This window comes from Sphaeramia orbicularis, chromosome 9 (genome assembly GCF_902148855.1).
Source record: "Sphaeramia orbicularis chromosome 9, fSphaOr1.1, whole genome shotgun sequence".
Classification (NCBI taxonomy): domain Eukaryota; kingdom Metazoa; phylum Chordata; class Actinopteri; order Kurtiformes; family Apogonidae; genus Sphaeramia; species Sphaeramia orbicularis.
The window spans coordinates 24,908,826-24,921,046 of record NC_043965.1 but is presented as its reverse complement, the minus strand read 5'-3'; the positions used below and the strand labels follow the sequence as shown (position 1 = coordinate 24,921,046).

General features: G+C 37.4%; 1 protein-coding gene across 1 annotated transcript; it reads left to right on the top strand.

Moving 5' to 3' along the window:
- The first annotated feature begins 649 nt into the window (after positions 1-649).
- Positions 650-1,609, top strand: foxb2 (forkhead box B2). Its single transcript, XM_030144286.1, has one exon. It carries the CDS (start codon positions 650-652, stop codon positions 1,607-1,609), a length of 960 nt encoding a protein of 319 aa, XP_030000146.1.
- Positions 1,610-12,221: the final 10,612 nt, after the last annotated feature.

Genomic DNA, 12,221 nt, shown 5'->3' with positions numbered 1-12,221 from the left:
AGAAGATTAGAGACGGAACGCGTCAGCTGAGCTCACACCCACCCCTTTCCCATTTTATTCATTCTTTCTCTCTCTCTCTCTCTCTCTCTCTCTCTCTCTCTCTCTCTCTCTCTCTCTCTCTCTCCTTCACACACACATACGCGCGCTGACGCTCCCCTGAGTCCCTTAAGTGTCTGGATAACAGATAATAGACCCAGCGACCTGCGGGGGTCTTACAAAAACGGCGCTTGGCGAGTGAGAGCATCACACATGAGGAGAGGAGCAGACGCCACACACAGACAGTGATACAAACCTGCCGTCATTTCCTTCAACTACCGCGGAAACAGACGGAAACTGGGAGGACCACTCAACTTTTACGCACAGAGACTGACTTTTACGCACGGCGCAAAAACCTCCTTCAGGCTTCAAAAGAAAGTTTCTTGGGATGCAGAAGCTTCTAAAGGATTTTACTTGAGAGGAGTTGGCCTATAGTTTACTTTGTATTAAAAGAGAAAAGTGTTTTCCTACCTGATGGGTCAAAACTTTGGATCACATTTGTCAGATGGAGACTGATATGAAGACTCTATATTTGGCTCCATGAAATAAAACAAATCTATTCTATTTCAAAGTTCAGTTTTAATTTTTAACGTCAAGAAAACAGAATCCAGTCATGCCCCGTCCTGGGAAGAACTCCTACAGTGACCAGAAGCCCCCATATTCTTACATCTCACTGACAGCGATGGCTATCCAGAACTCAACTGAGAAGATGCTGCCTCTGAGTGACATTTATAAGTTCATCATGGACCGGTTTCCCTACTACCGTGAGAATACTCAGCGGTGGCAGAATTCCCTGCGACACAACCTCTCCTTTAACGACTGCTTCATCAAGATCCCACGGCGGCCTGATCAGCCCGGTAAAGGCAGCTTCTGGGCTCTCCACCCGGACTGTGGTGACATGTTTGAGAACGGCAGCTTCCTGAGGAGACGGAAGCGCTTCAAGGTGCTGCGCGCAGAGCACATGGCCTGCAAAAGCTCCCCGATGATGCATTACTTCCACCATCACCACCACCACGCGGGTACCAAACTGGGCACACCCACCGGCCACCACGACCACACGGCAGGTCCTGCAAGCACCGTGGGTCGGCTCCCCCACTTTCAGGGTTACGGGGGCATCACTTGCGCACAGCCCGGTGGGTTTAAACACCCGTTCGCCATAGAGAACATCATAGGTCGGGACTACAAGGGTGTCATGGCCAGCGGGCTTCCCCTCACCTCTGTCATGCATCACCTGGGGTACCCGGTGCCCCCCCAGCTCAGCAGCGTGGTCAACTCCATGTGGCCGCACGTCGGGATGCTGTCAGAGTCAGTGGGGGGCGTGCCCGTTCCCGCATCCTCTGAGTACTCGCCCTTCAGCGTTTCAGCAAAGGGTCTGTACCACAACACAAACGGGCAAACTCTGCCCGCCGTTCCCGTGCCAATAAAACCCACTCCGTCCCTGGGTCCCGTACCGGGTCTGACGGGGCTCCAGTCCGGCCCGGCCCAACTCTGCTCACCAGCCTCAGTGATGGAGAAAAGCGATCTGCTGGAGGGGAAAGGCAACCCTCTACACCCGGCTCTTCTGCTGTCCTAACCTGGTAAACTGAGTCCTTTTTGAACCGAAAACAAGATGGACATCATTCTAAAAAAAAAAGAAAAGAAAAAAAGAAAAAACGCAGAATAGGCCTATCAGCAACAGCATAGCTCAACTTATGGAAAGCTGTAGGAAATATGTAAAGACTTAAAGAATAAATCCTGCTGTCATTTTTTTCATTAGACCCATGTTGACTGAAATCATAGTTTATTTGCACAATTTGTGAGGGCATTTTCCACATATGTGGTACTGAAAAATACAATCAGACAAATTATGCTTAACCCAAAGAACATTTTGATTTATGAGACAAACTATTTCCAAATGCAAACGGACAATTCTGCTATACGTTTTCCTTTATTTTTTTTGCTCTTAATTGTTTTATTTTATTCTAATTTATGTCAGGCCGATCGGCTAAATACAGATAGGCCATGTTTTTTTAAATAGGCCCGTCGCACTTTTTTGTGTCACTTAGCAGTGCATCAAAAATGTTGTGCTTGTATTATAACACTATTTATCTGAAGATATTTATAAAGAACTTGAACCATATATTCTTTGTTGTCTTAATCATTTAAATACCTTCATTCTCATGCGTTTTTCGCGCCACATCATCAAGTTGCAAACTTTAATTAAAGAGAAACAATACTCAAATTCCACCAGACTCTGGTATTATTTTAATGAAATACTGTAACATTAAAAATTGAGATGAAGCTCTAAATACACATCAGCATTTTACATGAAGGTGATGTTGGAATGTGTGAAACATTATATGTGTCGATAACTGCCAAATATTGAGGCGAGTGCGCGCCATGAATTGTAAATTAAATCAGAGCATCTATTATTTATTTATTTATTTATTTATTTATTTTTTATTTAGTTGCTCTAAAATATATAATTTGTGTGGAGAGTATTTATTTATTTTATTTATATCATGCGGACACTTATTAAAAAACGCAACAGATTCCAGTAAGTTTAGACTGTAACTGTTTTGTTACATGAATAAAAACTAACATCACAGCTGTCTATATAATTATTTTGCAGAATCAGAGCATTAAAAACAGGAAAAACCACCTGATGCCTTGGACATGAACTCTGACTGATCGCTGGAAAAGTGGGGGCTGCTTCCAGTGAGGGGACAACTTAAAATATTACTCTTGGTCTAATGTTACAGATATGAACATTTAACATTTTAACTAAAGGATTAAATGCAGTCATAGCCCATTTTCAGCGTGTAATATAACATCTAAAGGTTTGAATGCACTAAAAAAAATGAAACCATTACCACCACATGTTGCGTTAAGAAGACTTCTGCAGAAAACAAACCTCTGTATCTTAATAAAATATGAGCAGGTGACACTTTGGGGCTGCAGAAACACAACTTCAAAAGCGGCCAGGGCGATCGGATCAAGTTTTGCTCTTTTGTTTGCTCTGTTTCAGCGCAGCTTTGAAGCTTCTCCTCTCCAGCAGCATAAAGCACCTGGTTCAGCCCACTGTAAAATGACTTATATTCAGCCTCCTGTCCCCTGTTTAGCATCCCAAAGGCTCCAACAGCAGACACTATTGTCACACCAGCCTCTGAACAAATAATTGAGATGCACCAGCGGAGGAGAGGCGTGGGAGTGAAGAATTAAAACCTATTTGGGTGTCATTGCTAACGAGAAGACTACATGTGTCATTATCTTCTTCCTAATTATCTAGTTGTATTATTTTATCTTTTATATTATTTCACTTTAGATGTTTTATTTTATTTTATTTTTTTATCTTTAGTTCACATGTTTGTTTTTTTTAGGTTGTTCCCAGTCTCATCTATACACATACAACTACACATTTTTGCACTCACTATCTCTGCAGGGTGTCTGTAATTCCTAGTTAAAGGAAACCGAGGTATCCATGGCAAGACAAAATGTGTGCCAGTGTGCAAAAAGTGTGTGCATGTGCCTGTAGGTGTGTGTGTGGCTTTAATTCCCTGATCAGCAGGCCTCAGTGTCGCTAATAGACCTCACTGCATTAGTGTATAATTAAATGCCACTAATTAAGACACAATAAGAGGAGTAATAATGCAGCCATTATTACGCTCCGTGATCTCCTCTGTCTTCACAAACACCCGACTTAGATGCCTCTGGAATCATAATATCACACGAGGTCTCCTAATGTGCACATGTGTTTATGCAGGCTAATGGGAAGTATGTGCACTCTGTTTTTTTTTTTTAAAAAAGGCATACGCTATGCTTTTTTTTTTTGGTGTGCAAACTAATGCTTGTTTTTTTAAGATTTTTTTTTCTGGAAGCAGCAATGTGTTTTAGTGTTGGGTCATTATGAACATTTTGTTTGATAGGACTTGTAGCCTCATCTAGGTGGCATTTTTTCTTCCAAACATCTCAACTACATAGATCTCCTGGAGGAACCAGGTTTTTTTGTGTCACCACCACAGATATGCATCACTTACATCTTCCAACCTAGGTGAAAAATAAGTTTTAAAAAAAACACCACATGAATAATAGAAAACAATGTTTAATACATATTTTATCAGTATGAACTAAGTCAGCCTTTTCTTTTTCTGTATGGGTAAAGAAGGGGAGACTTTTTCATTTATGCACATTTTATTTCATGAGCTGAAGTTGTTGAATCATCAGATCCATGTGTAAGAAATCACACAATTATTAAATACAGCTTACTGCAGTTTGAGGATACTTTTCTGTGTTGCATTCCAAATTCAAAAACACAACCCTTCATTTATTTCCATAATGATGATATTTAAAATAAAATGGACAAATTAAAATAATAGTTTTGTAAAATAATGAATGGATGATACAAAATATATAAAAATGTTTGTAAAACATGCAAATTCTGCAAAGATGCAAATGCAAATTCTAGAAGCTGTAGAGGTTTTTGTTTCCTTTTTGTTCTAGGGTTGGGAAGAAAACTTATCTATCGGAGTGCGTATAATACAAAAAAACAACAAATGACACCGAAGATCATTAAGTAAAGTTCGATAAGTTGCTTGAATGGTTATTAGATAATTATTCATTTAATAGTTGGTTAAAGTGTGACCAAATTCTGATCCATTTTTTTGTCAGATGGAGGTCAACACACAGTCAACAGTGCAATGAAATGAGTGATGGAGTTGAAGAATCCATCAACTCACTATTCACAACACCCAAACAAAGGCAAAATATGAAAGAAAGTATTTTAAAAAAAATATATATATATATATAGGAAAAATCGAAACATAAACTGATCATCTTCACATATACAAAAACTCTGCATTTATGAAGCGTCACCATGATGTGATGATATGTCGTTTGAGCAACACAAGCTTGAGATCACGTCAAAAAGAAAAAACTGTTTGCACAGATCACTGATAAAAGTGTTGAGGGCATGAATATGAAATAACTCTTTCTTGATGGAAAAATTGTTCATCATGTGAAATATGGGTCTGAAATGAGTAATAGGAGTCTTATAAATGAATAAAACATTCAGGTCAGAGGTGTTTTACTGTCAGCCCTCAAAATCGAAATGTTACGGTCTTGAATAGACGATGATACATTAGTGGTAATTACCCACTCTTCATAGGGGCCAGGGTGGCAAATTCTACATGCGTTTTCCTTAATGACCAGCAAGAGCAGGCCCTCATAATGAGTGGCTTAATTCATTGAGATGATCTGTCGTCCGCACACACACACACACACACACACACACACACACACACACACACACACACACACACACACACACACACACACACACAATCTTAAATATTATTCTTTGTTCCAGAGTCTTTTATTCAAAGTATCCGCAACATCAGATGACATTAATTTGCTCTTATTTCTTTAAATCTATAATTAAAGAGAAGTCATTTCTAAAATCAAAGTCCACTGAGAATGTTACAGAAAAAGAGAAGAGAAGATAAAAGGAGTGAGGCGGAACATACCCCCAGGAAAGTCAAGAGGAGGACGAGGTGTGATACAAAAATTTGAAGTCATTCAAGGTCATACGAGCTTCATAATCTCCAACTGAACTAATGAAACTGTAATATTCTTAAGAGGGCTCATCATTCCCCAGATTGGTCACAAATTAGAGGATGACCCCTGACCCCTCTGACACAGACAGACATGAGAAACAGTATAGTATAACAAACTCAAGTGAATTAAATTAGATCAGGAGAACCATGCGCTGACTAAAGCTCACATTTATCTCAGTTGTATCTTACTGTAATCACAATAAGATGCAACTGTGATTCTATATGTTTTCTTTTGGATATAGGGACTAGAACTATAGGTTGTAGTGTTTGCAAGAAATGCCCTCATCTGACCCCCAGGGGGAAATTAACATTTTTTAATCAGCTAAATAAAATCAAAACAAAGAAAGAATAAATCACTGGGCTGAGGTGTTAAAATATAGTATAAAAAGTGTGTTAAATTATATTAGAAGTAAGAATAAATGATTATACTGAGGTGTTGTGGTCTCTGATGGTAGTGCATGAAGGGTCTTCTATACGTCTAAGACCTGCATCTTAATGACATTAGTCGATCGCTGTAGCTGCTCTTCTGGTTTATCAGAATAATTTAATTAATTCATACGAAGTTAAATTATCATCAAGAATGTATTTTTACATAAAAATGGATCAAACAGAACTGAAAACCTCTAAATATGATTGGAACATGGCAAAAGTCAAGTGTGTGATGGGGTTTCACTCTAAATGCATTATTTGCTGGTGTTCTTATGGGTATTCACCTAAATGATAGCTCAATATATTAAACTGTATGTGCATATGTGTGCTGTGTATACTGTGCATATGTTAACATTTCATGACACCATTCCCTAAAACAATAACCTGTTTGTCTACTATGTTTCTACTGCTGCAGCGCTTATCTGTAGAAGAGTCACCAGTGAAGCAATTATAGATTTTCCTCTGGTGTTGTAATTTAATACTAATAACACAATTCAGAGATTATGATAATTAAGAGATTAATTACAAAAAATGAAAGAAAAAAGAAAGAATAATTAAACTAATGAATAACACTATGACTGAGAGCAAGTTATCATAGATTTTTAAATGTGTACTCCATGATTTTGTTTTTAATATGTTTTTAAAATATAGGCGAAGCAAATAGTCACAGCATTGACATTATACACTGGTGCCCATAAAGTTGGAGTAATTCTGTTTTTGGACACATTCCTCTTTTAAATTTCTATTTATACACATCAGTATTCACCTTTGACCAGGTGCAATGATTACATACTGAGTCCCAGTTACACTTTATCTAATAAGAATAAATCACATTGACTCAACCATTTCATGAAAAATATTTTATTTGAACTTTATGGGCAAAAGCGTATGTATAAACCAAAAGCCAATCAGTCAGGAGTGATTGACAAAGTAACATCACAGCACTTTTTTTTTAACTCAAAATAAAACTGAAAAATTTTTGCTCGAAACACATAGTGGATAAAAACGGAACAACTGTTACATTTTCTTTATATTTGTTTTTTGTTAAAATGTGATATCAAAGATTCTGTCATCATTCAAAAACATGATGATGATAGGACATGATATTTACATTTTGTTGTCTACGCACTGACCCTGTAAAACCTGACCCATTAAAAACTAACCACAAAATACAAATTTTTTGGGATTGAAATGTTTATTACCTTTTTAACATAATCCAAACAAAAGATTTTGCCGTATGATTTTGTTTGTGATATTTTTTTTCTATCACACTACACTGGTCATTTTTGGCAACTTTTTGCTCAAAACAACACTAACTCTAGATAAAAACATAGATTTTACCTGTAACATTTTGAAAATATGGAATATTTCAGGTAGTTTTTTGTTGTTGTTTTTTTTTAAACATAAAACTTTTTACAGCCTTTTTATTTCCCTTTAATGGCACCATGTTTTCAATATTTTTCAACATTTTTCAACTGTCAACCAAATAACAATATAAGTGTTCTTCTTAACAACACTTTTTGAAATTTACCAAAGACTTTCCTACAAAATGTGTATTGGATGATTTAAGGTCATATATAAAAGGGCCTTTCCACTGGCTGTAGTGGGATGATAATCCACCAGGGGACAGAAAACACATATCGGATCATACGCTGCAAATTTTTAAGGAAAGTGTTGATCTTGTTGATAAGATAAAGGTCTCAGAACCTGGTGCAGCAAATATGATACAAATGGTTTTATAGGGTTAATCCAACATCCTGTACTTGGGACTTCAGATATTTCTTTTGTGTATATAACATCACTGGTAGTTTTACAGAGCAGCTCCAATCTTACCTTTGCAGAAACACCACTGATTACACTTACAGAGTTACACATGGAAGATGAAGGTCCACTGAGCAGCTACATTGGAGTAGTTGAAAGGTTAAAGGCCTTACTTAAAGGCACAGGGGAAAGATAATTACTGCATTAACTTATAAGATGTATTCCTTTAAGTATCCTGTTTATTTGGGGTTTGAACAGCCACCATTCCAGTCATAAACACACTCCTCATATCATACACTCACCATATGTACTTTACAGTAGGTATTCACTCTGCTACATGAGGTATCTTGTCATGGCTGTATATGTGATTCACTGCGAGCAGGCAGCCGGCATACGGCTACATCTGCTCTTATCTCGGTAATGGTGGCCCTGCCATATTCACTGCTGGGGTCTTTAATGGTGGGATGAGGGGACAGTCAGCTGGCACATGTCGACGGGAGTCACCATCAGCCAATGAAAAGGCCATCTGAGGTGAATTACCATATTGGCATCAGGCCTGGAGACACAGAGAAGCTGTCAGGGGAGGGAGTCCTAATGACAGGTTACCCCGGACCACTGAACATCACTGTAACTCCTCTGCTCTGTCTGTTTCCTATTGCGTCCCACATTCTTGTTCAATGATTTCACCTTTTTCCTTTTACTTTCCTTCACTCTTGGTCTTGTTTCTGTTTATTGTGTCTTAAAATACACCCACATCCTCTTCTGTCTCCACTTTTTCCCTGTGTCTTTTCTCTCTGCTTTCCTTTCTTCATCCATTTATCTTCAGCAAAGTCCCTCCTTTTCTCTGTCTTTTTTTTTCTCCTTAATAATTAAATTGTGATTCACTGATCTGGGGTCAGTTTTTATCTGCCCTCTTTGCTGAAGTGTATTGTCTCTGCTCTGTCCTCGGGATAAGGTCTTCAGATGCACCTCATATCATCTTCAATCTGCCATCTATCTTTATTGGCCCAAATTATTACACCTTATTAGCCATTATTACTTTTTACCATCAATTCAGTCCAGGTCAGTGGTTCACTTGTGCTGGCCTCCTTCCCACTGTTTCTCCTCCACTTTGTCTCTTTCTCTTACGAGTTCAAAGAAGTTCTCCAGCCAAAAAACTTCTGCAGTGTTGTAAGAGGTTAAGTGCTTTGTAAGAGAACAAGTGCCCATATAGGCTCAATAATAGAGATTAAAGTGAGATGGAAATTAAAGTGTGTCTCATCAGCTGTTGCTTTGCTAGAAGTTTGTACTTGTACTTTTAAATCTCATCTCATGATGTCAAAACATAATAATTGGCAGTGTTACAGAGAAAACCTTATAACAAAGGTTTGGTTTAATGGATCTGGACTGTATACAGGGTGAAAATGTGACCAGACCTTTTCTTATAGCAGCTCAAATCTCACAAGATTAATCAGTAATTGTAGAATTTTTGTTCTTGAATAACAAGTTGTAGATTCAACAGAAAACACAGAAATCATTCAGCTACTTAAGTCTTTAAAATTAGTTTGTTTTTAAGATGTTTTATCTTAAAGATGTAGGACAAATAAAGGCTTGTTTGCTTCATTTTTAATCACTGTCTGTACCCTTTCGACACCTTTTAAGAGCAGTTCTTCTTGCTGAACATCTTTAAAGTCTCAGCTTAAATGCATTGGAGGGCTCATTCTTTCGTCTTTGTGTTTGAGGAGGCTAAAAGGTCACTTTTGGCCTTGGGCAGGAGACTGAAAGAGATAAAGTTACACAGCCTGCAGAGATGTAATTTATCAATCATAAAGTACAGTAATGCAGACAGTGTGGCTTTCTGTGAAATGGCAATGGCTGTTTTGCTTTGGGCTCTGAGTAAATTATAAGGTGCATGTTAGATTTCTGAGAAAAGCCTCATTTACACCCCTTATTACCCAGAATAAAATAGCTTTAATAACTTAGATCTCTTTGCAAATCAGTGATGTACTGTGTAACTAAAATAAATGCATTGTATATTTGGGTTTTAATTAACCCTTTCTAGGGCACTCATACAAATACTCTGACATTCAAAATTTCAATTTTAGCGTGTTATTAGTATTGGTGTAATGTATTCCTTTTGTGAAATTTTGATTTTTTTGTTGTTGTTGAAAATCAAGGTCAGTGAAGTTACCATATTTGATTCCTTACCCATAATTAAAAAAAAAAAAATCCATACTTAATACAAGAAAAACACATGTAAGGTGTAAACAGCATCACTTTTAGAACATTAGAACCACATCAGTGCTGATCCAGACACCTGTCCACATCCACATTATCCCTTTGAACATCATCCCTTACATTAGTACCATTACTTCATGGTACCTAACAAAGCAGGTACACTCACTGTCCATGCAGAGGTGGACCTTACAGACCCTGTAGACCACATTGGACCTGAGATTATTGTCTCACTGTCCTCACTGTAACTGTTGCTGTCACTGTCTTGTAATGCATGCAAAATTTACCAAAAATAGTCACTTGCCCAATAAAGGGTTAATGTGCATGCAAACATTTTTGCACAAGGTAATGAGAAAAGAAGTTCGGATTTATGGAAGTAAAGTATGACAGTGAAAATGTCTAGACCAGAATATTACTATCTTAAACAAGTGTCATTAAGGTGATTCTATAAAAGACAACTTCAAAAGACTGTGTGATAAAGAAGCTTCTGTGGTTCTGTAGCTCTTTGCAATGCAGGTTTGACTGAATATGCCAAAAATATATATTAATAATAGCTTTTAAGCATTTTGGTTGATTAGCTAACACAGTATTTTACACAATGAATTAACAAAATGAAGCCCAAAAAATAAAAAGTAATTAATCATACATATTTAAAAAAAAAAAAAAAAAAAAGTTAAGACACAAGCAGAAAAAAAGGTTTCAACACTAATGCACTTGACAGTGGTGGAACATTTGGCAACAATACACTGTTCTCTCATTAGCGTTAATTGTAGCTGTGACAGCGGTTAAAGGCAAGGTCCTCCTCTGACTCCCAATCATTTATCTTTCCATTACACAGAGCACTCTGGGTTTTTATTGTAGTAATAAAGTCGATCTTCACTACCACAAAAAGCCTCCTGACCCCTGAATGCTTCAGAGGCCCCTGACTTCCCTCAAATGTATTCATCATCTCCATATTCATTCCATGTCAAACTCCCACACAAGCACCCCCACCCCACACACAAGACACACACACATATACACACACACATCAGGATCTATTGAATAAAACAAGAGACATGTTGTTTTTAGTGTGCACATGTAATTATAAAGGTGTACGTAAATGTGTGATTGTCTGTAAGGACTTGAAACAAAACTGACAAAACCCAGAATTTACATTTTCTTCAAAATTGATGGTTTAACCAAGTCAAATTTAACCTGCACTGCAGTAAATCTAATCCATGTACGCCCTCTTGTGGTAGAAGATGAGACAGTGCTCGGGTAAAAGGTCTGGTAGTTGAATATCCATGTCCTGGTACATGATATTATAACATTACATAACCAGTCATCATTTCTGATTTGTATCATTCAAACATATGCAAACCTATACAGTTAAATGATTTACTTCATAATAAACACTGTGGAAATTAATGAGACATAAGAGCTCACTTACTCAAATAATTGACAATAATTAACGCAATGATGAAGTGAAGGAGGAAAAATATCAAATATTACTTCTTATGAGTGTTTGTTTTATATTCATGTAATTTCATGATTTTATGAATGCAATAAATCAATTTAAAAAAAGCACTTACATAGTTTTTACAATACCTATAGAAACTATAGTGACCCTCCTCTGCTTTAGTTGAGGACTGTGGACATGCATATGCCATGTTTATTATTACTGTTATTTCATCTCTTTAAAGAGGAATTTCGGCCTTTGTCAGTGTCGGTGAGTCAGAGCTGCCCACTATGAATGAGGTCACTTTTGTGTTTAAACCTCCCACTGTTAAAAGGTCAGGGGGCTGTTTGAGGCAGTGGGTGCTTTCTGAAGGCCTGGAGTGCTTCTACCTTTGAAGCACTTTACATCAGAGGTCACCTCTCCGAATGCAGCCTGTATTTATTCCATCATGTTCACAGTAACAAACCTAGTGTCCCAGTTTACTTAAATATAAAAAACAAAGTTGTTTAATAAATAAAAGACAGCACCCTCCATCTTTATTGTTGCTTGCAGTACAAATGACATTCATTCAGTTTATTCTGTAACTGAATTCATATCCAGGAAATTCCCTTGACTAAATGCCACTGGAATTTCCTTGTACTGTTTGTATGCAAATTATATATATATGATATTTGCTTTTCCTTTGTCCTTTTGGCTGACGTCATTTACAGTGAAGCCTAACTTCCTAATCGTATTTGCCTGTGTTACAA

Bases quoted from the DNA above. Each gene is read 5' to 3' on its own strand.
- foxb2 (XM_030144286.1), top strand. From the start codon at position 650: ATGCCCCGTCCTGGGAAGAACTCCTACAGTGACCAGAAGCCCCCATAT.